We start from the raw sequence: 26,306 nt of genomic DNA, 5'->3' as shown, positions 1-26,306 counted from the left end.
CAGTCAACATATTATCTATGCATTGAAAAGCAATCTGAAAAAAGAAAGATTTAGACCTAGGAGGAACCTCAATGTAAACTAATGCTTTCCCCTCATTTTCTAGTTGAGGAAACCAGTTGAGAGGGTAAGTGACTTGCCCAAGGTCACACCGGTAGGAAGTGTTAGAGACAGGAATCATAAGGTTATAGAATTAAAGCAGGAATGAATTTTAGAGGTTGAATGAACACTCATTTTTATATGAAGAAACTGAGGGAGAGAGTAGTCAATTGACTTGCCCAGGGTCATAGACCTAATAAGTATCTGAAGAAGGATTTGAACTCAGTTCATTTTAAGTTCAATTACAGTGCTCTATCCCGTAGGTCACATAGGCTCCTTATTTCCTCTGAATCCAAATCTAACATCCTTTCCTCTTCATCTAATTGACTCCCATTCGCTGAATATTCTAAGAGAAAATTAATACATGTAATCAAAAATGAAATTGTAATATTTTGCAGTAACTGATTCTAGGGACAGAAAGATAAAGAAATAGCAAATTATAACAAAGATTCAAGCATATTAGCAGGTTAACTGACAAAACAAACCATTGGCATGTCTTTCAGACCAAATGAAAAATTGATCACATACAGACTTATCATAAAGGATAAATTTATTTTTATTAATTTAATTGAAACTACTCATGTAACAATATATTAAACGGCATGATCTTACTGAGAAAAAACGTAGTTGATCATGTCTTTGGTTCACCCTTTTGATAACGCTTCCAAAGGTGGCCATGCCTTCAAGCTCATGGTATAAAAAGTAATAATTTGTGAATGAGGAGAATCAGCCTGGGGTTAGAATTAACCTAGGATATGGGCAGTATCAGGAAGAGAGAGTTGAAAGATGAGAGGGAGTAAAGGCAGGCAAGAGAGTAGTCTCTTGCTATATTAAGACCTTCTCATAAATCCACTCTACTGCTCCATCAGCAATAAACAGAAAAATGGGAATTTTTGTAGTCCTGTACAATCCAACCAGTGAACCATATTGGAATGCAATTAGAAAGCAGGATCAGAGAGGTATTTACTACTTATGCAGTAGTGAGCAAGGAAAAGAGGCTGTAGGAAGAATCAGTGCTCTGGGTTTAGTTCTCCTCAACAGGCACTAGGAGGCCATTTGTAGAATAAAATGGGTCATACAATAGTTATAAGGGGGACTGCTAATGAATGTGAGTCTTAATACCTAAACTGTATCATTGGAATTTCTGGGTTTGCAGTGTGTCTACAGACCAGTTAAGAGCCACATAGTTCTTGAAGGAGCCATGAGCATAAAGTCTGTGTGGTAGTTGTATTTCTCTAGTTGGCCCTCTGTTTTTGCCTCCCTTTTTCTGAGAAAAGCAGTATACGTTGTTAATCTATCCTTATGAACCATTATACTGTGATAATAAGACTGCATTGAAATGCAATAAGAAGGAAAGAGGACATAGTTTTCCGTGATCAATCCAATATTAAACTTTGTTGGCACTTAAATGGCCTTTGAATTTAATGTAATTTAATCTGTCTATCCAAACCACACTCTTAGGCCAACAAAATAATCACTGGTGCACAAAAAGTGGTAGGGGTAGGGGACAGAGGTAGCCAGGTCTACATAAAGAATTCCACATTTCCTCCAAGTGGTATCAAAAGTATATAACCAGTGGGGGTGAGTATGGGATTGACAGTGTCTGTTCCATACTATTTTACAATGTCATTCAAATAGCTATCAGCACATCTCTTCTGCGTTTAAAACAAGTGAGATCACTCATCATGCAAAAAATAAGAAACTTTGAAACTTTAAAGAAATACTAAGCATCAAAAAGAAAGTATGAGAGAAAGAGCAACATAGAGTGAAGATAGCCAATCTACACACCTACAGCAGCATGGTACCATGGAAAGAGCAATGGATTAGGAGTTAGAAGACCTATGATTAATTTCTATTAGTGTAACTTAGCCAAATCAATTTACACTCATTTTTACTCAGTTTTCTAATGTATTAAAATGAGGTAGTTGGACTAATTTTATATTCACCATAAATTTGGGAGGTGCTATTATTATTATTACTGCCAATTTATAGATGAGAAATTAAGGCAGGTAGGCTAAGTGACTTGATGGAAGTCACACATCTAATAAGTATCTGAGGCTGAATTTGAACTCAGGTCTTCCTGACTGTAGATTAAGCATTCTATTTATTATATCATTTAGCTAAAAAAAATGGCTACATAAATAACGATCATGAAATTAAACAACAATATTTACTCATATAACCTATTCATGAGTGTTTCATATTGATATGAGTGACATCTGTGGTGTTAATGTGATTAAAGAGCTTCCCCCACCTCCATTTAATCGGCCTCAGTGGAGCTAGTTAAGGGAAGCTTGATTGGGGAGGCTTGTTTGTAGGGAGGCTCACACCCTTTTGCTGATTAGGTATGAAGTCCTGGAACCCTAAGAAGGGTATGTATACCCTGAGGGTAGACGCTGAACTCAGAGCTAAAGAACTACAGAGCGAGGAAGAAAGAGAACTGGAAGGGCTGAGAGAGAGGACTGAAGAGACAGAGAGACAGACAGACAGAGATACAGAGAACTGCAAGCTCTTATAACTGCAGGAGGAGAGGACACAGGCAAACAGACAGCTAGGATTCGTGAGTGAGTGTTTATGGGAAGGCCCAAGCAGAGGGAAAGGTTACAGAATGGCTTAGCTCCTTGCTGTGATATTGTGTTTTAATTGCCTTCCTGTTACATTGAAGTGGATTTTGGGATACTATTGTTGCTATGTCGAATTGGGGTTATTGGTTTTGGGATTTGATCCTCTGGTGTCTGAATAAATGTTCTACTTCATCTGCCTTCTATATACAGAGTCTTTTATATTTTGTGATTCCGAACTATACAGGCATATTCATGGTCACCATCGATATCATGAATCTTGCCTTACTGATACAATATCTCATTGATCTAAAATTTTAATCCAGTGTCCTATCTACCCCTTATCTAAACATGCTGAAATATGCTCTTAAATTTGATGTTAATTTTATCTTATTTAGTTTTGGTGACATGGGTTTTATGACTGTAATATGGCTCTCAAAGAATACATGTTTTTCAAAGTAAGGGAATAGAAAAAAGGGAAAAGAGAAGTAGTTATATATATTATGACGATAAACTCAGGTGAGAAAGTCCAAGAACCACAGGCTAAAAGTGTACTGGAGACCAATTTTGCAGAGACCAATAGAAATTTTATTATCAGCCTAATAATAAAGACAGAAAGAAGAAACAGATGAAGTACTGTAACAGCTAACAACACTGAAAGGAGGATGATACAGTAATGATGGAGAACTTCGATAATCCAGACATCTGCAGAAACATCCTTTCTCCCCAAAAGCAGCACAGCTAATAATTCTTTGGCTTGTTTCAAGGATAATTTCATTTTTCAAAAGGTGAATGAATCAATGAGTGTGATGGTTATTCCAGCCCTGATTCTGACAAAGAAGAATGGGTTGCTGCAGTAGAAATGACAGGAAAAATGGGGAGGGGGAAGGAATGTCAACTTCATCATATATTCCTGATAGAAGAGAAGAAAGTTGGGGATATTCTAATAAACTCTACATGTAAAAAGAGCAGATTTAAAAGGTTCACATAAAATTGTACAAGGGACATCACAAGAGATGAGTAAATTCTCAAAAATTAAACTCTCCAGACATAGAAACGATTCTGATAAAGGGGTCGTCTAAAGAGAGTAATGTAGCTACAGAGAAAATTCATTGAATGAACCATACAATTAGCATCTATTAAAATCCTATACTGTGTCAGGTATAGTGCTGCATACTAGGAATACAAAGACAAAACAAAACTGTCCTTGTTCTCAAGGAACATAGATTTTATTAGAAAAGGACGGAATGTACAAATATAAACAAAAGCCCTATAACTATCATTTGTGAAGAAAGGCAGTTTTTAACTGTCATTCTGGAGAGACAACTGTAATGACTGAAGAGAAACTGAGCATAGAGATTACAAAGGACTAGGAGAACTTGAGACAGAGTGAATCCTCTCTTATGTTACAAAAGAAGCATTATGAATAGAATTCTTGAGAAGAGACTTTGCCGTCTTGAGAGAACTGAATTATTGAACTATGATCTGTGGAAAAGTTGTATTTGACAGACATGACTTTGGAAGTGTAATTTCTCATTGAGATATATTTGTTGAAATATTTGCTTGTTTTCGCCATATGTGTTATAGCATTATTTAATTATAAATTCAGTAGTTGATGTTTGCTTATATCTATAAGATTAGGACGTTGAGATATCTCTATATTTCTAGCTAGCTAGCCATGTAATCTAGCTATCAAGCTATCCAAAGTAATTTTGGCAGGCCACTAGCAGCTGGGGAAATTAGGAAAACAAATCAGGAGGTGGTATTTGAGCTGAGCTTGGAAAGAAGCTAGGGAATGTGAGAGACAGAAGTGAGAAGGAACTACATTCTCAGCACAGGGCTTAGACAAAAGGATACAAAATGATATGTTCTGTCCTGGGAATAATAAGTAGGGCAGTTTGTCTGAAATGTGGGATGTGTGAAGAAATATAATATATAATTAGCCTAGTTATCACAAGTAAGAGAGAGAGATGGTCAGATAGCAGTTTGAAAAAAAATGGAAAATTTTAGTAAGTTTCAAGCTTAGTAAGAGTCAATAATGTAATATGGTGGCTTAAAATTAAAACAAAGCAACCTTAAGACCCTGAATGTAATCTTTGGCTATATTAAGAGAAGTATAGATTCCTGGAATTGGAAATGATAGTCATTCTGTACTCTGCCCAGGTCAAACAAAATCTGCAGTTGTGTTAAGTTCTAGACAATATAGCTTAACAAATGTGGGCAACTTGAATAATAAAAAGTTCTACACAAAGACAAAATAAAGTAAATGGCGTTGATGATCCTAGAAAAAAAGAACACTTGGGGGAAATAGCATAGCTTTCTTCAAGTTACAGCAACTGAAGAAGGATTATATTTTCCCTGCATGGCCTCACTGCTCACAATTAGTAACAAAAGGTCCATTGGTAGAGCATGTTTTCTCATCCTCCTAGGTCACTTTATATTCCCATCTCTATCTCTAACCATGCTTGGCATGTTTGATCTCATATTATATACAACTTTAAATAGAAGTGCATGTGGTAGAACTTTTAAATTATCATTCTGTCATCATTCTAACTCAAAGACTTTGAATCCCTTTGAGCAATGATTTTGTATGAAGAAAAAAAAAAACAATGAAAATTTTATTTACAAGACCCAGAAGTAGTTTGTAATTCTTAGTAAAAGTAGCTCTATTGCTTTTGTTAGATAAAGCAGAATTAGATATCATTTGAAACATTTTCTCAGCTGAGGTAGTGGAAAGAGCCCTGAACCTGGAGTCAGTCAAACAGCAGTCAGTCAACTGGGATTGTTAAAGTACCTAACAACTACACCGGGGGTACAAAGGAAGCCTAAACAGACCCTACTCTCAAGAGCTGAAAGAACAGGAGAAATTATGCAAACAACTACCTGCAAACAAGCTACGTGAAAGATATGTAAAGATAAACAACACAGGGAAGACATGAGCATTAAGTGCAACCAATCAGTCAATCAGACAACAAGCATTTATTAAGTGTCTATTATGTGATTGTCATTGTATTGTGGTAGGCACTGTGGTTACAAAAAGAGGCAAAAAAGCCCTTGCCCTCAAAAAGGGCATAATCTAATGGCATCACGATGAATTTTCTTGTAAAAGACAGGATTTCAGCTGACACTTGAAGGAAGCCAATAGGTAGAGGCTAGGAGGTAGAGCTGAAGAGGGAGAGAATTCCAGCAATGGGGTATAGCTAGTGAAAATGTTCAGCGTTAGAAGATGGATCATTGTACATGAGGAAGAGCAAGGAGGACAATGTCACTGCTTGCAGAGGATTTTATAGGAGGAGAAGTAAGAAGTAAGGGTGTTGTTTTTTGATCATAAACGAATGGAGAAATTTAAGATCAGTTGGGTAATTTGAAGTTACAAAATAAGTTAGCAATATAAGTTAAATTAATATTACTACTGTTTATTTTTTCATTACATCTTTAGTAATTATTAAAATATCTATGAACAAGATACTCCTCTTATTGACTCTAGGCATTCTGTCTGGCTGTCCTCCATGCCTGCCGCACTATCTCTCTTCTGCTCTGACTACTTATCTCCCTGGCTTCAAGTCCTAACTAAAATCCCACCATCAACAGGAAGAGTTCTTCAACCTCTCTTAATTCCAGTACTTTCCCTCGGTTAATTATTTCATATTTATTCCATACATAGCTTGACGTGTATATATTTGTTTCAATGTGCATCCACGGTACTTAGCATACTGTCACATGGTAGGCACTTAATAAATGCTTACACATTATAGATGGAAACAGATAATTATCAATTAAGTAGCACAATAGCAAGGAAAGGAAATTATTGGTAGTAAATGTCATTCCTTTGTCACACAAAACCTTTAAATACATTTCAAATGTTTTATCAAATATTACAACTGAATATACAATTAACAAAAAGTTAAATAAAATAAAATTATCAAAATTTGGGGTTTTATGGGAAGGATTAATTTTTTTTCTCTTATATACAACACAATATTCATTTTAATATCTACAAAGTTAACAATACTTCTGTTTTCTATTTTTGGCTACATTTTAATTACCCCTACTTATTATCTTCCCTCAATCAGTTTTTTAAAAGCACATTGATTTGGTAATAAAAGAAAAAGTACATGCAGCTCATCTAAATTTACTTGCTACATTATATCCACCTTAGCTATAAAAGAATGAGCAAAGTGGAGAAAGAAGTGGTTAATTTTCACTGAAAAGTTAATTTGCAATAAATTGAAATTGATTGTTGAAATAATATCCAAATTACTGGTAAAATCAGTATATAATTTTAATATCATGTTAGCCAGACCCATGAAGACATTTATTTCTACATTTTTAAAATGCCAGACAACTAAAAAAGCAAATTCAAACAAATTAGAGGCAGACATAGGACTTGGCACAAAACACAAAAGAAATATGAAACTTACTTGAAAACTGAATAGCAAATCCAGATTTGCTGATGTAAAAGTCTGTGTCAAATTGGATTGTTACTATGTTTAGTGTGCTATGGATACCTTCTGGAATGAGGGATCCACTAATTTCCTTTAGCAGCATCTCATTTTCAGGTGGACCATCCCAAACTCGTAGGATATCATGTGATGCCTCAGTATCAAAGGCAAGAAACTGCAAACTGTGAGATAATCACATATATGTTTCAGTATTTTAAAATTATCTTATATTTTAAACTAAAGACTTAAAAATGCAATTTACATTTTTAGAATGTCTCATGCAAAGTGTAAATATCTGTATCTATTTATCTATTGATCTATGTATCATCTCTCCATATACACATCAAACTTGTAAATGATAATATTCTTTATCTGTGTCTTCCTTATCTGTAATAGTTCATAATTAATACTACTATAACCAAATAATTTTTTATTTTTATCAGTAAAGTTGCTACCTGTACTTGTACAGAGCATAATCCCTCCACAATTTACAAGACTGCACTCGTGAGTTCCTTTGCCAGGGAAATTCATCCTCCTGTGACTAACCTGATGATGAGTTTCTCCACACTTAGCTAGACTAGTCTTCAATCTGAAACAGTTCCACTAAAATCAAGTCTATTAATTTCTTTCTTGTACTTTATATACATAAACTTTTTTAAAAAAATATGCACAACATGCACATGACATTAAAACATGAAGTACACAAAATGTTTTTTGGTGTTTTTTTCCCCAACATAGTTCAGAAAATGAAATATCTAAACATCTTTCTGACTGGGGCAAAACATAAGGATTTTGGTGCTTTTTGTTTTGAATATCTGTGTGGCCAAACACTGCTTAATTATGTAGATAGTGACTTAGCATCAAAGTATTTACTGCTTAATTTCTTTGATTAAAACTTATAAAAACACATATCCTATTTGCATCAGTAAATTATTATTAGAATAAAAAGCTGATATAGATAAAAACCACTTTGGAAAAGTAATTGGATATAAGCTTATTGTTATATAAACAAAAGTCTTTGTTAAATAAAACCTCTAAAAATATAATTGCAGTTTCCTACAAATAATTTGAAAAAAAAGTTTCTCTTTAAATTATTTTTGCTAGAAGGGAAGAAAAATATTTATATGGAAATATAGAAGTAACTGCTACACAAATGATTATTTGGGGGGAGTAACTTGTTAGATATTAGGTTATCAGCTAGATTTACAAAGATCCACTATCACATTATTAATGGAGGCACTGAGGCAATATGATATAACATACAAGGTACTGAACTTGTAGTCAGGAAAACCTTGGGTTCAAATCCCACTTCAGATATTTATTAGCTGTGTGAATACAAACAAGTCACTTAATCTTTCTGTACTCATTTTTTTTTTCCATCTGTAACATGAAGCAGTTAAGCTTAATGGCCTTTGACCTCTAAACCAATGAACCTATGGCCTAAAGGAATGAGATATTGAATGAGTAATCTTCAATAAAGCAAAGGCATTTGGTAGAATGTTTTGGTTTAAAGTGGTGGAGACTTAGGCAGCATATAGACATCTGGTGCTGCAAGTAATAAATGAAAATCTTTCAACTCCTAGTCCACTGTCCTGAATACTCTAGCAATAAGTAACCTTATTTCTCAGGCCTCTACCTGACCTTGGATAAAGATAATCTCATCACATGAAATGTCTTCACTCTAATGATTAATTCAGCTTTAGATACTCCACCTTCTCAATCCCCTCAGCTGCCTCATTCCCCTGACTAGAGGGCTAGAGCGGTAAATCCCTTCAGAGGCTTCCTTTATAGAGAGCTGGGACCTGAACTTTCCAGATAATTCTTCACTTCCCATTAATAGTTTTGCTTCCCCTGGTGACCCTTCCCCTATCCCTTTGCAGCTTCCTTTTGTGTGTGGTCTTCATTAGGTTCCTCAAAGGCAGTAACTACCTTTCTTTTCCTCAGCACAATGCCTAATAATTAGTAGGCACTTAGAATGGAAATAAAAACTATTTCTATTTCTATCAGTACTCCATTTGATTTGTTCATTGTACTTATATATAGTCTACAGAGACAAACTGATGAATTCAAATGGTTACATTAGAAACAATACATATTCTCAGAACGTAGATTTTAAAGTCACGTAATTCAGTCTCTCTGCTATTCAGTACTGTAGCAGACCAAAATGAAAGAAAATAAGTTCTCCATCACTCTTCCTCCCTTTTGAGCTTCTTATACTTGTGTAGGCCTTTTTTTTATTAGTACACTGGGGATGTCAATACTTTCACATATTTTTTTTTTTGTCATGAAGGAACTTTCAGATTTATTCATCTTTAAAATTTTTTTATTTTACTATTTTAGTTAACAAAAGTCATTTTCATTCCTCCAACCTACTTTGTGGGGAAGGTGTGGGGATAAAAAGAAAACCTTTGACATGAATATGCATATTCAAACAAAACAATTCTTCCTATTGTCCATGCCTATGAAATAAATGTCTTATTCTACCCATTTAAAATGTACAGCATTTTCCTAGTCTGAAAGAATCAATTTGTAACAAAAGATGTGTTTATACCACCAAGGTCTGGGAGAAACCTGTGAAATCAAGTAATTGATTAGAATACAAGACATTGGACTAGGAGATAAGGGACCTGAATTCCAGTTCCAGCTCTATCACCAACTAAAATAGATCAGAGACCTTAAAACATCCTGTGAATGTCAGTTACTAATACTTAATCAATAAATCTCAGTTTTTTTCATATATTTAATTAGGGTAGATAGTGGCAGACTCCATCTAGCTTTGATATTTTAATGGTCTATGCTACTTTGTAAAACAGGAAAACTCACTAGCTTACCTGGAAAATTCAGATAGCTAAATCCTCACCAATAAGAACAATGATTTTAGAATTTAAAAGAGTACCTAACGATGTTTCCTGGATCCACCTCAATCATCCACATGCACCTCAGATTATTGTCATAAGGAAAGGGGTAGCCAGGAGATAAGATTCTTCCTGATGATTCTCCTTTAAAACGGCCTCCACATTCAGCTAATAAAAAACAGAATTTGAATTAAGTTATAATTTGATGTTGATTTTAGCACAGTTAAATCAATCTCCTAGAGTTCTCTAATACTGATAATCTAGATACAAAATTTGATTTAAAATAGTCACAAAATGATTATCACAAAAATTTCTAACAGTTAAGGCTTTATAAAATGGCAATATAAAGTAAATTTAATGAGTTACTTCTTTTGTACATTATTACTACCTAAACTAATATTAACCAAAACATTAATTGAAAGTATTGAAAGTGGTAAAATTCAAAATAGAGATTATATAAGTAAGAACAAAATTAAATTCATGGGAAAAATTTTAAAACAACATTGAAAATCGATTTAGATATCTAAATATTCTGTAGGGAAAAGAAGGACAAAAAGTAAGCAGAGGAGAACATATGGTAGGAAGAGAGAAATGAAGAAGATAGAAGGAGGGAATGAAGAAAGGACTGGATAAGTTATTTCTTAATATTTAGTCTGAAGATGAAAAAATCATTATAGTCATCTTGTGAAAATACTATCTTTACAATGATCTCTCAGGCCATTTATATGGTATAGAATTCAGAAAATCGTCTTTTAAATCACTCTCATTTCTTTTCTTCTCAATTACCCCAAAATCAAAGTAAAAAACTTGTTTGATTTTTCATTTTATTTTCAATTTAACTTAGTTTGAACTTAATATTGCCTTTAACATTTGCTCATAAAATTTAGTGCCTATAAATTTATCATTATATATGAAATAGTGTTATTTTGTGTATATCAAAATAGTGTGCTTGTAAATTTTAATGACGGAATTATACATTTCATATTTGGGTGAACATTAGCATATCTAGTATTGTTCATGAGTACTTTTTAGCTTTTATAATGCTATGAGAAATACATATTTACAACTGTTTCCATTTTTAAATTATTAAAATTACTATTACTTCCCACATTGGAAGGGAGAGAAATGAAAATATTTCAGTGGAATTGTTGATCACAGAATGAATACAAACATTGTAATGAATTACAGCTACATTGACATAATTCCTAATTTCATCATTAACTCACCCCATTTACAAAAAGTAAGGAAACTTTTTCATTTTGAAACAGAAAATGTTTGGTCTAAGTAATTAAATGATTTCTGAATTTTCACTTCCTACCCCCAGTATTTGCCATGCCATTCTTAATGTGTGAAGATATAAAATCAAGAACAAGACAAAAAGGTCTTCGATCACACCAGAATTTGGGGTTGTGGTTTTGAGCTCTGGATTTCCTCCATAAAGGGCTTTGCGGGTTCATATATCACTCTACAAATTGGTTAATAAATCTTTCCTCATATGTTTTAGTATTTATATTTGCAGATAGAATGAGGATTAATGTAAAATTTAATATAAATTATTACAGTCAAATTAGAATTTTCTAGCATTCCCTGAAAGTGAAAATCTTGATACAAAATTTGATAAAAAATAGTCATAAAATGGTAATCTTACCTCAAAAATGTCTAACACTTTATAAAATGGCACATAATGATTTAATGAGTTCTTTTGTACTTCATAATTATCTAGACAAATATTTAGGATTAATTTCTAGGGGTTTCAAAATTTAAAAAACAAAAACAAATTAAACCAAAATTTATTTACTATCTTGTACCGTATGTTCAATTAATAATAATTCCCTGCTATATATAACTTGCTAATTACTTTTCTCCATTCTTTTGCCCTCAATAACCTAATAATGCACATTAATTTATCAATTATTTATTTAAACTGAGTTCTCCTTTGAAGGTAAAAATACTTTGTAAATACATATGGTATTTATTAATTCATTTGTAATTTTAAATTCAAACATAAGTATTTATTATGTATTCTTTAAAAAGCTTCCAAATAATTATTTCAAAATATAAAAAATAGATTAAAAGAACCAAAAAGTATTAGGGGAGGATAGAAAAAAAAAGAGTAGTCAGAATGAGAACTGAAAATTATAAGCGAAGGACAGCAGCTGCCGAAAGTATTATAGTGCAGTGATGTTGACGTAGAAAATGCTATCTAAAATTGTATATAATCTTCTATTATCATCAACAGCATCACCATCACTGCCTCTTGCCAACAGCTTATAACTATATTTCCTTGTCCTCCAGCATAACAATTTTTAGCCCACTTTTCCCAGAAAATTTTAAGAAAAACCCATCCATTTATTTTGGAGTTATCAGAGAATGAAAATAAAATACATTTTATCACATCAAATGTAATTCAAAATCTGCTCCCTAGCACACACATGATTTAAAAACAGCTGAACTTTCAAAATGGTTTCTTCCCATGTGTATAATCCTTAGAAGAGGAAAAAAAAAATAGGAGATCTCTGGGTTTAAAAGTCATACTTTAGTAGAAAACAAATGAAAAAAAAAGTTCACATCTTGAGCTTTTACTACATTTTTAAATGTTGTGATTGACATTTTCAGGAAATCATTGTAACTCTTTATTTCTAGTTCTCTAATTTTGAACTATTATAATACACAATATTTTTTCCGGAAAACATGTTGCATTTACCAAAAAACAAAAAAATTAACAAATTAAGGAAAGGTTTTTCTGTAAGCAATGGCAGTGGATCAATCATTGGTCTTACATAGGATCTCACTGTGATAGTCTTGCTTTGGCATTTAATCCCAAGTGTGATTAGATCAATCATTCCAAAATTTAGATATCCATTTAAAAAAAGTATTGAAGTAAAAACAGTATGTAGTGGCAACATATTTATTTTTAGTATTAATATTCAAATAGATTTATAGAAATCTGTCACCTAACAAAAATTCTACCCTCAAGTAGATGTAAAGCCCCCAACAGATATTAAAGCTATAAAATTCATTTTAAAATAAGTATTAAAATGATATAGTGGGAAGAATACAAGACTAGACTAGAAATCAATAGACCTGGTTTTGAATTTTAACTCAGAAATTTACTAACTGTGTAATGATGAACAAAGCATTTGACTTTTGAAAGTTTTGGTTCTTTTAGTGTAAAATTCAATAAGGATGGTGACTGTAATACAATAATAACAATTACAAGTGATGATGATGATGATATGCCTGACGGGCAGTCCTTTTACTGGTATAGAAGCAGAGTTTTCCATCAAGAATTAGCATTTTGGTTTAGATATCCTCCAGAAAACAATTTATCAAGAATAAGAGATTGGCTTGTTTAGTTTAGGGTATGGGGATTATGAAGATAATACTGCTGTTACAGGTAGAAGAATATTTCTTTTTGGTGCCCTTAGAGTTTTGGTTTTGAAATTTAATATTTTTTAGGGCATGTGTCATCCAACCTACCATTACTTTAAACAATTTTAAAAAAGATATTTTCTACTGAGGTTAATTTCGTGTCAAAATTGAACCAAGAAGAAGCTAACTACATTCCCTGTTTTCAATACTTTGAAAGGGGAAGAAGAATTCTGTAGAGGTTTCCATTAGCACTATTTGTCAAGCATATCATCATCTTAGTTAATTGCTACTGTTATTATTATTAGTAGTAATAACAGCTGGCATTTATATATGGCATTTTAAGGTTTTAAATTTTCTTTATTTTATCTAATTTGGCCCTTACAACCACCATGTGAATTAGGTGCTGTTTTTTCCCCCTACTTTACAGATGGAAAAACTGAGGCTCACAGAGATTAAATGACTTGCCCAGGCTTACAACGGTAGTAAATGTCCAAGTTGGGATTTAAATCCAGGTCTTCCTATTTCAAATCTCACATTCTATTTACTAGCTGCAAAATATCACATTAAAATACTCTTTTACCAATACATGATGGCAAAGGGTAATCCCATGCTCTTCTTTCCCCTGTCATGCACTTTAAAAGGCTACTTCCATGGAGGGTATAACCTGGATTGCATCCATAAATGATAGTGCTACCAGCAAAGTGGCCTTGATCACTGATCTTGTATCCAAATTGTGGCACACCAGGATCCTCACAATGTGAAAGTTCAAAACCTATGAGAAGAAGAGATGATAATTAAAGGCAATATTGATCATGAAGACTTTAAAGATGGCAATTTTTCCTTTTGATCATTTTTTAAAAAATCAAAACAAGTTAAATATTTTGTTTACATGTTTGACAATTTCCTACTTTTTCTGTACACATTGGAAGATTGGAAGATTATTTTTATAGAGACCTAGCATTTTGTGTACTACATGGAACTTACATGTTGAGAAACTGTTTTGGTCTGTTAGTCAATATACCAATAAGCATGGTCCTTCTAATAAATTTATTTACCCAGCCCAAATTATAATCAAAGCTACTTCAATTTTACATCATTTATAACTATCCTTAAATTCTGAGGAAAATCATTTTAGGGAAATTTAGATTCATTTCTTTTTTTATATTAGCAAGTAAAAATTACAGAATGTGAGGATCACCAATCTAGACCTGGAAGAGACATCAGAGGCCAGCAAGCCAAACCTCATCATTTCAAAGAAAAGGGAACTGAGGCCAGGAAAGTTCAGTTATGTTGCCAAGGTCATACATATAGGAAGTAGTCATATTTTAAACCTACTTTTTATAGTCTTTTTTGTGATTAGATAATTATCTTGAAAAATATTGAAGTTATGGAGGAAAAAACTATCATAGAAAAAAACACTACAGTACACATAAACCCCAATTTGTGGCATAAAATGAATTTATCACTGATTTTTTAAAGTAAGACCAAACACTGTTAAATTACATATAGACTGAAGAAATTAATGTTTTAAATATTTATTTTTAGATTTCACCATTCACTTTGGTAAGATTTTGAGTTTTAAATTTTATCCCCCTCCTTCCTCTCCACCTTCCCCAAGATGGTGTGCAATCTGACGTAGGGCACCCACATACAATCATATTAAACATATATCCACATTAGTCATGCTGTAAAGAACAATTAGAACCAAAGGGAAAAACCATAAGAAAGAAAAAAACAAAAAAATGCTTCAATCTGCTTTCAGACTCCAAAGTTCTTTCTCACATGTGGATAACATTTTCCATCATGAGTCTTTTGGAATTGACTTAGATCATTGCATTGCTGAGAAGAGCTAAGTCTATCAAAGCTGGTCATCACACAACGCTGCTGTTACTGTGTACAATGTTTTCCTAGTTCTGCTCACTTCACCCAGCATCAGTTCATGCAAGTCTTTCCAGGTTTTTCTGAAGTCCACCTCCTCATCATTTATTATGGAACAACAGCATTCCCTTACATTCATATACCACAACTTGTTCAGCCATTCCCCAATTGATGGACATCCTTTCAATTTCCAGTTCTTGGCCACCACAAAAAGAGTTGCTGTAAATATTTTTGTACATGTGGATCCTTTTCCCTTTTACGATCTTTTTGGGATATGACCTAGAAGTGGTATTTCTGGATCAAAGGGTATAGTTCCAAATTGCTCTCTAGAACTGTTAGATCAATTCACAACTTCAATTTTCCCACATCTCCAACATTTATCGTCTTCCTGTTTTGTCATGTTAGCAGATCTGATAGGTGTGAAGTGGTACCTCAGAGCTATTTCAATTTGCATTTCTCCAATCAATAGTGATGTAGAAGATTTTTTCATATGACTATAGACAGCTTTAATTTCTTCATCTGAAAACAACCTGTTCATATGCTTTGACCATTTATCAACTGGGAATGACTGGTATTCTTATAAATTTGACTCAGTACTCTATGTATTTTGGAAATGAGGCCTTTGTCAGAGACACTGGTTGTAAAAATTGTTTCCCAACTTTCTATTTCCCTTATAATCTTAGTTGCATTGCCTTTGTGTAAAACCTTTTTAATTAAATGTAATCAAAACTGAGTATTTTGCATTTCATAATGTTCTCTATCTCTTGATTGGTCATACATTCTTCCATTCTCCAAAGGTCTGACAAGTAAACAATTCCTTGCTTTCCTAATTTGTTTATAGTATCACCCTTTATGTCTAAATCTTGTACTCATTTTTACTTTACCTTGCTATAAGGTGTAAGATGTTGGTCTATGCCTAGTTTCTGCCACACTATTTTCCAGTTTTCCCAGTAATTTTTGTCAAATAGCTCCCAGAAGCTGGAGTCTTTGGGTTTATCAAAAAGTAGATTATTATACTCATTGACCTCTGTGTTTTATGTAGCTAACCTATTCCACTGATCCACCACTCTATTTCTTAGTCAGTACGAAGTAGTTTTGAAGAATGCTGCTTTATAATACAATTTTGGATCTGGCATGGCTAGGCTGCCTTCCCTTGCATTTCTTTTCATTACTTCCCTTGATATTCTTGACCTTTTGTTCTTCCAAATGATTTTTTTATTAATTTTTCTACTTCCATAAAATAATTTTTTGGTAGTTTAATTGGTATAGCACTGAATAAGTAAAGTAATTTAAGTAGAATTGCTATTTTATTATATTAGCTTGGCCTACCCACAAGCAATTGATGTTTTTCCAATTATTTAGAACCAACTTTATTTTAGTGAAAAGTATATTATAATTGTGTTCATATAGTTCCTGAGTTTGTCTTGGCAGGTAGATTCCCAAATATTTTACATTGTCTACAGTTACTTTAACTGGAATCTCTCTATCTCTCTCTCATTATTGGGCTTTATTAGTAATATCTAGAAATGCTGATGATTTATGTGGCTTTATTTTATATCCTTCAACTTAGCTAAAGTTGTTAATTATTTCAAGTAGTTTTCTAGTTGATTCTTGAGGAATCCCTAAGTATGCCATCATATTATGTGCAAAGAGTGATAGCTTTGTTTGTTCATTGCCTATTCTAATTCCTTCAATTTCTTTTTCTTCTTTTATTGCTACAGCTAACATTTCTAGGACAATATTGAATACCAGTGGTGATAATGGACATCATTGTTTCACCCCAATTTTATTGGAAATGCTTCTAGCTTATCTCCATTACATATAATGATTGGTAATGGTTTTAGATAAAGTCTACTCATCATTTTAAGGAAAGGTCTATTCCTATTCTCTTTAGTGTTTTTAATAAGGATGAGTGTTATATTTTGTCAAAAACTTTTTCTTCATCTATTGAGATAATCATATGGTTTCTGTTAATTTAGTTATGGATATGGTCAATTATGCTGATAGTTTTCCTAATATTGAACCAGCCCTGCATTCCTAGTATAAATCCCACCTGGTCATAGTGTATTATCCATGTGAAAAGTGGCTAGAATCACTTTCTTAATATTTTATTTGAAATTTTTGCATCTATATTCATTAGGAAGATTAGTCTATAATTTCTGTTTTGGCTCTTCCCAGTTTAGGTATCAGCACCATGTTTGCATCATAAAAAGAATTTAGCAGGACTCCACCCATTTTTTCCAAATAGTTCATATAGAATTGTAATTAATTATTTTTTAAATTTTTGGTAGAATTTACTAGCAAATCCATGTGGCCCTGGAGATTTTTTCATTGATGACATGTTCAATTTCTTTTTCTGAAATGGGGTTTTTTATTTCCCTTCTGTTAATCTGGGTAGCTTATATTTTTTGTAAATATTCATCCATTTCACTAAGACTGTCATATTTATTGGCATACAATTGGGCAAAATAGTGTCTAATTATTATTTTAATTTCTTCTTCATTAGTGGTGAGTTCACCCTTTTCATTTTGGATACTAGTAACTTGTTTTTCTTTATTTTTAAAATCAAATTAACCAAAGTTTTATCTATTTAACTTTTTTTTTAATAAAACCAGCTCTTAGTCTTCTTTATTAGTTCAATAGTTTTCTTAATTTCAATTTTATTAATCTCTCCTTTGGTTTTCAGAATTTCTAGTTTGGAATTTAATTGGGGAATTTTAATTTGTTCTATTTCTAGCTTTTTTAGTTGCACGCCCCTTTCATTGATCTCTTCTTCCTGTATTTTATTCATGCAAGCCCTCAGAAATATACAAATTTCCCCTAAGAACCACTTTGGCTGCATCTCATAAGTTTTGGTACATTGTCTCATTATTGACATTCTCTTGGATGAAGTTATTGATTGTTTCTATGATTTATTGTTTGACCTACTCATTCATTAGGATTAGATTAGTTAGTTTCCAATTAATTTTTAGTCTATCCATGGCCCTTCATTACATGTAATTTTTATTGCATCATGATCTTAAAATGATGCAGTTAATATTTCTGTCTTTCTACATCAGATTGTAACGTTTGTATTTATTTTTGCTTTTCCTCTGTCTGAGATCAGGATTGCTACCCCTGATTTTTTTTTAACTTCAGCTGAAGCACAATATATTCTGCTCCAGCCTTTACCTTCACTCTCTGTGTATCTGTCCACTTCAAAGGTGTTTCTTATAAACAACATATTATAATATTGTGGTTTTTAATCCACTCTGCTGTGCACTTCCATTTTATGGGAGAGTTCATCCCATTCACATTTACAGTTATAATTTCTGTGTCTTTCTCTCTATCCTATTTTCCCCCATTTATGCTCTTCTCTGTCCTTTCTCCCTTTCACTCCTCACTAGCGTTTTGCTTCTGATCATTGCCTCCCTTAATCTGTCCATGCTTTTATCAGCCCCCCCTCCCTTTTCCTTCCCCTTTCCCTTAATACTTCCTTCCCTTCTGCCCTCCCTTCTATCTACTCCTTCCCCTTTTTTTCTCCTTTACTCCTCCTACTTCCTATAGGGTAAGACAGGTTCCTATAACCAAGTGAGTATATATGTTATTCTGTCTTTGAGTCAAATTCAATGAGAGTAAGGTTCAAACAATGCTCATCTCCCTCACCTCTTTTCCTCTACTGTGATAGGTCTTTATGCCATTTCATGCAATGTAATTTACCCTTTCCTGTCTCCTCCCTTACTCCTCTTCCAGGACAATCCTTTCTTTCACCACTTAATTTTTTTTTAATCATCACATCAAAGTCAACTCATACCCATACTCTCTCTGTATATCCCTTCTAAATGTCATAATAATGACACAGCTCTCAAGAGTTACAAGTATCATCTTCCCATAAAGTGATGTAAACAGTTTACCCTTACTGAATAACAAAGTTGTTTTTTTCCTTTCCTGTTTACCTTTTTATGCCCCTCTTGAGTCTTGTATTTGAAGATCAAATTTTCTGTTGAGCTCTGATCTTTTCATCAGGAAGATTTGGAAGTCCCTTGTTTCACTGATTGTCCATGTCCTCCCCTAAAAGATTATGCTAATTTTGCTGGGTAGTTGATCCTTGGTTGTAATCCAAGCTCATTTGCCTTATGAAATATTTCAAATCTTCAGATCCTTTAATGTAGAAGCTGCTAGGTCCTGTGTAATCCTGACTGTGGTTCCATGTTATTTAAATTGTTTTTTCTGGCTGCCTGCAGTATTTTCTTCTTAATCTGATAATTCTGGAATTTGGCTGTAATATTCCTTGGCGTTTTCATTTTGGGACCTCTTTCAGGAGGTGATCAGTGGATTCTTTCAATGATTATTTTACCCTCTGGTTCTAAGACCTCAGACCAGTTTTTCTTGCTAATTTCTTTAAAGATGCTGTCCAGGATCTTTTTTTGATCATGGCTTTTAGGTAGCCTGATAGGTCTTAAATTATCTCTCCTGCATCTATTTTCCAGGTCAATTGTTTTTCCAATAAGGTATTTTACACTTTCCTCTCTTTTTTCATTCTTTTGATTGACTGATTCTTGATGTCTCATAGAGTCATTAGGTTCCACTTGCCCAGTTCTAATTTTTAATGAATTATCTTCTTCAGTTCCTTTTTGTACCTCCTTTTCCATCTAGCCAATTCTACTTTTTAAAAAGGTCTACTCTTCAGTGTACTTTTGTACCTCCTTTTCCATTAGGCCAATTGTATTTTTAGAGAGTTATTTTCTTCAGTCAATTTTTATCTTTCCTTTTCCAAGCTCTTAACTCTTTCTTTCATACCTCTCATTTTTTTTCCAATTTTTCTTCTCTCTCTCTCTAATTTGACTTAAAATATTTCTTGAACTCTTCCAAGAAGGTTTTTTGCATTTGGGACCAATTCATATTTCCCTTTGAAATTTCAGATGTAAGGTATATTGACAATGTTGTACTCTTCTGAGTTCGTGTTTTGATCTTCCCTGTCATCATAATAACTCTCTATGTTCAGTGTTTTTTTCTGCTTTTGGCTCATGATGTTTGCCTATTTCCTGGCTTTCTAAAGTTGAGCTCTCCTGCTGGAGTACAGGGGGCACTAACCAAAGCATCTTGTTCTGGGGGCCAGGGTCGTGGTCACTGGCTTTCTGTTCTGGGGCCTTAGGTGCTGGCAGCTGAAGGCTATAGGGTTCTGGCAGCTTATCTGATGCTGAGCTGGGGTCCTACTGATGGTGTCTGGTGTGTGCTGAGGCCAGACGAGTTTTTTTGAATTTCCCCAGGACTCAAAGAAGCACAGGGAGATCTGGAAGATGCCTGCCCAGGCCTACACTGAAGCAAGGGAAGATCAGCAGCTGGAAGATGCCCGCCTGCCTGCCTGCCTGCCTGGGGCTGTGCTTTCTAGAAGATCTTCCAAGTTTCCCAGGCTAAAAGACTGCTTCTCCCTGTCTTTCTTCCATCTCAGGGTTTTTCCTGGTGTGGTATTTTTTAAGTGATCAGAAGGGGAGAGTGATAGTGACTTAATACTTACTCTGTCATTTTGGCTCCTGGAACCAATCCCTACACTGAAGAATTTAGAACACACATCAATAAAGATGATGCTTTAAGGTCTGCAAAAAACTTTATATAATTTCACTGGACATTCACAACAACCTTGTGAGATAAGTACTTATTATCACCATTTTACATGTGAGAAACTCAGACTGATAGAGGGCATCAAGTTACATGCCCAGAGTTACCTGGGTATTAAGTGTCTGAGGAAAGATTTGATCCCAAATAGACCTAACTTTAAGTTCACCATTCTGTCTACCAGTATCTTGAATTCAGGAACTGATGATGTGAATATCAGTACTTGATACTCTGTGATTCTAAGCAAATCACTTCATTTCCCTTGACTTTTATTTCCTCAGAAGTAAAATGACAATAACAGCCCTAAACCAACTTGACTTATAAGCTTCTTGTCAGGAAAATACTACACTCATATTAATAGAAAAGAGAACTTAAGTGACAGCCAAAGAAATAAACAAAATTGGTGGCAAAATTAGGAATATTATTTGCAGTCTTCAAGTACAAAAATTCCAAGGCAGTATGGAGAAGCAGAGAGTTTATTGGACATTGAGTTAGGAAACCAGGGATTGAACGATGGACGTAATAATAATAGCCTTGTCACAGTAGTCAACTCTTAAGTTCTCTGAGTCCTAATTTCCTTCTCTATAAATATAACTAATTATACTAGTACTATTTCTCTTACTGGGTGGTTCAGTGAAATTTAAAAAAAATATTATGAAGTTCCCATTATGTGCAAGGCACCAGAATAAACACTGAGTATAAAAAGAAATAAAATAATCCTTGTCTTCAAGGAGCTTACATTATGGGGATAATAAAATATAAACTCAAATGGGGGGGGGGGGTGTAAAGTAATCTGAGGAGGGAGAAATAACTTTGGGAATCAGAAAAAAATCTTCAAAGAAAAGAAAAGCAAAATAAGAATTCTGAAAGAGAAATAAGAAGGGTGTGTATTTCTGATACACAGAATAGCCTGTGTGGATGTAGTGAGGAAGGAGACAGGAAAGCACGAACATTTCTGAGCAGGGGAGAGACATGATCAGAACTGAGCTTTAGGTAGATGATGCTGGCAGCTAGCTGTGTGGAGAGTGGATTACAGAGAGGCATATAAGGGAGCAATTACAATAGCATAAGCAAAAGGTAATTCAATTCAATCCAAGAACCATTCATTGAGTGTTTACTATATGCCAGACACTGGATAAAGTACAGGAGATACAAAGACAAAACTGAAAACCTCTGCTCCAAAAAACTTATTCCATTCTGAAATGAGAAAACAACACATAGGCATATAAATATGTGACAGGTTATCTAAAGAGTAATAGAAGGTGGAAACTAATGAGTGAGATAATCAGGAAAGGCCTCTTTTTGGAGACGGCACCAGAACTAGGGGCGTCAAGAGGCGGCAGTGATGAGAGAGAACATTCCAGGAATGAAAGGAAGCCTCCACAAAATATGGAGACAGAAGATGGAATGTTGTATGTTGGGAAAAGCAAATAAGAATCGGCTGTTCCATAAGACAATGTGAGGTTAAGTAACGTTTGATCAGCCTGGATAAAGTCTGATGTTAAATGTTAAACAGGAATATTCATTTGATTTTAGAGGAAAATGGAATCATTGAATCTTCTTCAGCAAGTGTGATATAGCCAGAATAAGAGGTATAGAAGGGAGCCCCAGCCCCACAGAGATTTGAGGATTTATTGGTAGAGTCTATGAAATGGTTTGAAGAAGTACAGATTGACACTGGAATTTGGCAGGAGTTAGCTACATATGCATTCTTGCCCCAAATTGGAAGGCTGGCTGAAGGCAGGAACTTCTAGTGTGAGGACAAAGGAGGGAGGAGTCAAAAGAACAGATGGTCCCTTCTGATTTTGACTGACTTCCTAGACAGTGGCGAAGAGCAGTGGATGATCTGAAGAGGATGACTAGCTGAAGGCTAGTAGATCAGCATGGGCTTTGTAGTTATCAGAGGTTTGAATGTGAGTTGTAACAGCCAAATATGTGTCCTGCCCAGCCACACAAGTTCCTGCTTGTGTGTCTGGTTCCCATATTCTCTTGGTATGTATCTTTTCACACATGTTCTCTTGTTACATATATTCATAGATCATAAATTTAGAGGTAGAAGGGACATGGACTTTCAGGCTTGAGCTGTACCCATATCCACCCTGCAAAAACCAAACCCTACCTACTTCATTTTACAGATGAGAAATGTGAGACCTAGGGAGGTTAAATGATTTACCCAGGGTCACAAAGCCAGACAATGTCTGAGACGGGATTCATACCTATATATCTTCCTGTCTCCAAGTCTAAAACTCTATCCCCTATGCCAAACTGACTTTCAGTTCCCTGTATGTATGTCCCACTGTGTGAGTTCCAGAGGATGCGTTCAGAAATACATGTATTCACTATGTGTATATGTCCCCAAAGGTGGTATGGTGACCTATAAATAAATATACAGCCAGTTTGAATAGGAGTGTTTTTCTTGATGTGAAATTTACAATGCTGTTTGATTAAAGGTCTCTTGCTTTGAACAAATATGGCAACAGAATATTCAAGAATAAATATTCAACAGAATGTAAAGTATTTAAGAGAAAGAACTTTTAAGAATCTTTATATTCCCAGTGCCTAACCTAATAAAGTGCTTGATACACAGTAGTCATCTAATAGATTCTTGTTGATTAATTCTTGTTGGCTTAGTAAAAGTAGACATTATTAGGGGCTCATGAATCATGGTTTTACATTACTGTTGACCCACAGATTACCTCAATAATGAGATTTGTGTCAGTTAGGGGTTCTGTGTATGAGGAAGACAAAAGGGTTCAATTGTAATATCCCCCACTCAGCCTAAAATATATATGTATATATGTATATATATACACACATACATATATATATACATATATATATATATATATATATATATATATATATATATATATATATATATATGAAAATCATGGCTAGGTAATGATTCATATGATAAACATTTAAAAAGTTTATTTAACTGTGAGCTTAGATTTACTCAAGTATTATAAGGCAATTCAAAATTCTAACATAAACTTATAATGTAGTAAAAAGAATAGTGTCCAGGATATCATATATGATAGGTCTTTCTGCCACCTTTCCTGGTCAGACCATACCTAGTGTATGTTTTGTTTTATTCCTATTCTGTTATTTTTGGTCAGTGGTATTCAATCATGTCTGACTCTCCTTGACCCAATTTGGGATTTTCTTGGCAAAAATACTAGACTGATTTGCTACTTCCTTCTTCAGTTCATTTTATAGATGAAGAAACCGAGGCAAATCAGGTTAAGTGACTTGCCCAAGGTTACATAGCTAGTAACTATCTGTGGCCAGATTTGAACTCATGAAGATGAGTCCTCCTGACTCAAGATCTGGCACTCTATCCACTGTGCCACCTAGCTGCCCCCCAAAATGAAAGAATTAAGGTAAAATTCTTTTTTTCTGTTTTGGGAACCACATATTAGAAAGGATACTGATAAAGGAGTTAATCTTGAGGAATTTGATCATGATGGTTGAGACTGAAGACTACAGATCATCTGAAGGAATGATGTTTAGAATGGAGAAAAGAAGACATGTAGGAGAGAAAATAATTTTCTTTGAGTACCTGAAGGACCTATCTTTGGAAGATTAATTAGACATCTTTTCCATGGTCTCAGAAGGCAGAACTAGGAAAAATGGCTGCAAGGTCCAGAGAGACAGACTTAGGATTTCTAACGCAATTTCTTAACAACTGAAAGTGTCCAAAAATGAAAATAGTCTCTTTCTGAGAAAGCAAACTCTCTCAGATGGGAGGTGGGGCAAAGGACAAAAAAACATTTATTAATCGCCTATTATGTGCCAGGAACTGTGAAGCACTTTACAAATTATGTCATTTGATCCTCACAAAACCCCTGGGAAGTAGGTGCTATTATTATCCTCAGTTGAGGAATATACAATTGAGGAAACTGAGCCACACAATGGTTAAGTGACTGGCTTAATTCAAACAGCTAATAAGTTATCTAAGACCAGATTAAAACTCAAATCGTCCTGGCTCCAGGCTAAGTGCTCTATCCATTCTGTCACCTAACTGACTGGGCAGGGGGACCACAATGCGGTAAATGGAATTCTTGGTCAGATACCAGTTGGACTAGATGGTTTCTAAGGTTCTTTTTAATCCCTCAGATTTTGTAATTCTATGGTCCTGTCATGAGTTTATAGCATAAACTGTACATGGCATTAGATTTGGAAGCTGTCACAGAATATTCCAAATATCACTTGTGAAACCTTAAATCCTAAAAGTTTACTGTAATTTGCACTATATTTTAACCACAATAGACTGAAGGTGTCATTAATAAATAATGGAGTTAATTCCAGTATAATGAGGCAAATACTGCTAGAACACTTTTTAAAGAGAGTTGAAAGTAATGCAACATACATAGTAATGATTAGAAGCCAAAATTAGCTCTGTGACCCTGGTGATGGGGGGTAAATTAGAGCGATATGGCTAGTTGTAAGTGAAATGTTTTATTGAAATTAGGAAAAGCTGAAAATAGAGATAGTTCTGCAAATAGTACTGGCATTCATTAACCCAGCAAATTCCATACATCGTTAATGTTGAAGGAATGTATTGAAGCATCAGGTGCTCAAAAGTTATATAATACAGGAAAAGAGCATTAGAGTGGTATTCTCCTATACAGCTGAAGGCCAAATCTTCTTTAAATTTATTACACATATTTGTTACTCCTATGAAGTATTCTCTCTCAAAAATCACATTTGCACTGACTTTACTACATTGTCTCGGACATAATAGTCAGTTTAGTATTATTTCTAAGGAAATAACTTTTAAGTTTTAAAATGCATACATATGTATATGTGTATGTACATATATAGATAGATTTCTTTCTTTTGTGTATATGTGTGTGTGACACACATATACACAAAAGGAAGAAATCTAGGTCTCTTGCATGGTTTATTGCCAGATTCATCCTTCCTTTTAAATGTTCTGTGAATTTTGTTGACAATTGCTTTTGATGAAGTAGAAAGAAGACAGTCTCCTCTGCCTCCATGCCCTTTAGTGCCTAGTTCTCTCTAAAAAACTGATTGTAGCTCCCAAACATAAATTCTTCTGATCATAAAATTATTGATTTAATGTTAGAAAGGACCTTTGAGATCATCTATGCCATTCATTAGACAGGAAGCTAAAAAAGGTTAAATGAATTGACTAAGATTCCTCACAAAGCAAGTGGCAAAGATCAGATTCAAACCCAGGTCCTACAACTCCAAATCCAACACTAGTATCACTTGTCACACTCCCTCAATGTATGTTTCTTTTGGATCTATGGGTACTTTTAAATGACAATGTATGATAATTAAAAAAAAAAACATCTGAATGCAATTCAAGCAGAATTGGACTACCCCATGAGAACATTGGTCATTGTCCTATTTGAATGCATAAAAAACTATTTTTGCTATTTCTAGAAATCATCTGTAAGATACTGCCCTTGAAAAATCAGCTTAATGAACTGGCATCATAGACTTCTGAACAAACCTTGATTGCCTCGCCCTGATGA

General features: G+C 34.0%; 1 protein-coding gene across 3 annotated transcripts in view; it reads right to left on the bottom strand.

Annotated features, from left to right (window-relative positions):
• The window catches only part of CSMD3 (CUB and Sushi multiple domains 3), a 1,625,828-nt gene that overhangs the window by 366,989 nt on the left and 1,232,533 nt on the right, over positions 1–26,306 (bottom strand). For all 3 annotated transcript variants that reach the window (XM_036758935.1, XM_036758944.1, XM_036758952.1), the window contains 3 exons: positions 13,907–14,098; positions 9,996–10,122; positions 7,079–7,281 (listed from right to left, as the gene is read on the bottom strand). In XM_036758935.1, coding sequence (XP_036614830.1) covers positions 7,079–7,281; positions 9,996–10,122; positions 13,907–14,098 — 522 coding nt within the window. The remainder of the gene's footprint in view (positions 1–7,078; positions 7,282–9,995; positions 10,123–13,906; positions 14,099–26,306) is intronic.

Source organism: Trichosurus vulpecula, chromosome 1 (genome assembly GCF_011100635.1).
Source record: "Trichosurus vulpecula isolate mTriVul1 chromosome 1, mTriVul1.pri, whole genome shotgun sequence".
Taxonomy (NCBI): Eukaryota; Metazoa; Chordata; class Mammalia; order Diprotodontia; family Phalangeridae; genus Trichosurus; species Trichosurus vulpecula.
Note: the sequence above shows the minus strand (reverse complement) of the source record. Positions and strands in the feature narration are given on the sequence as shown.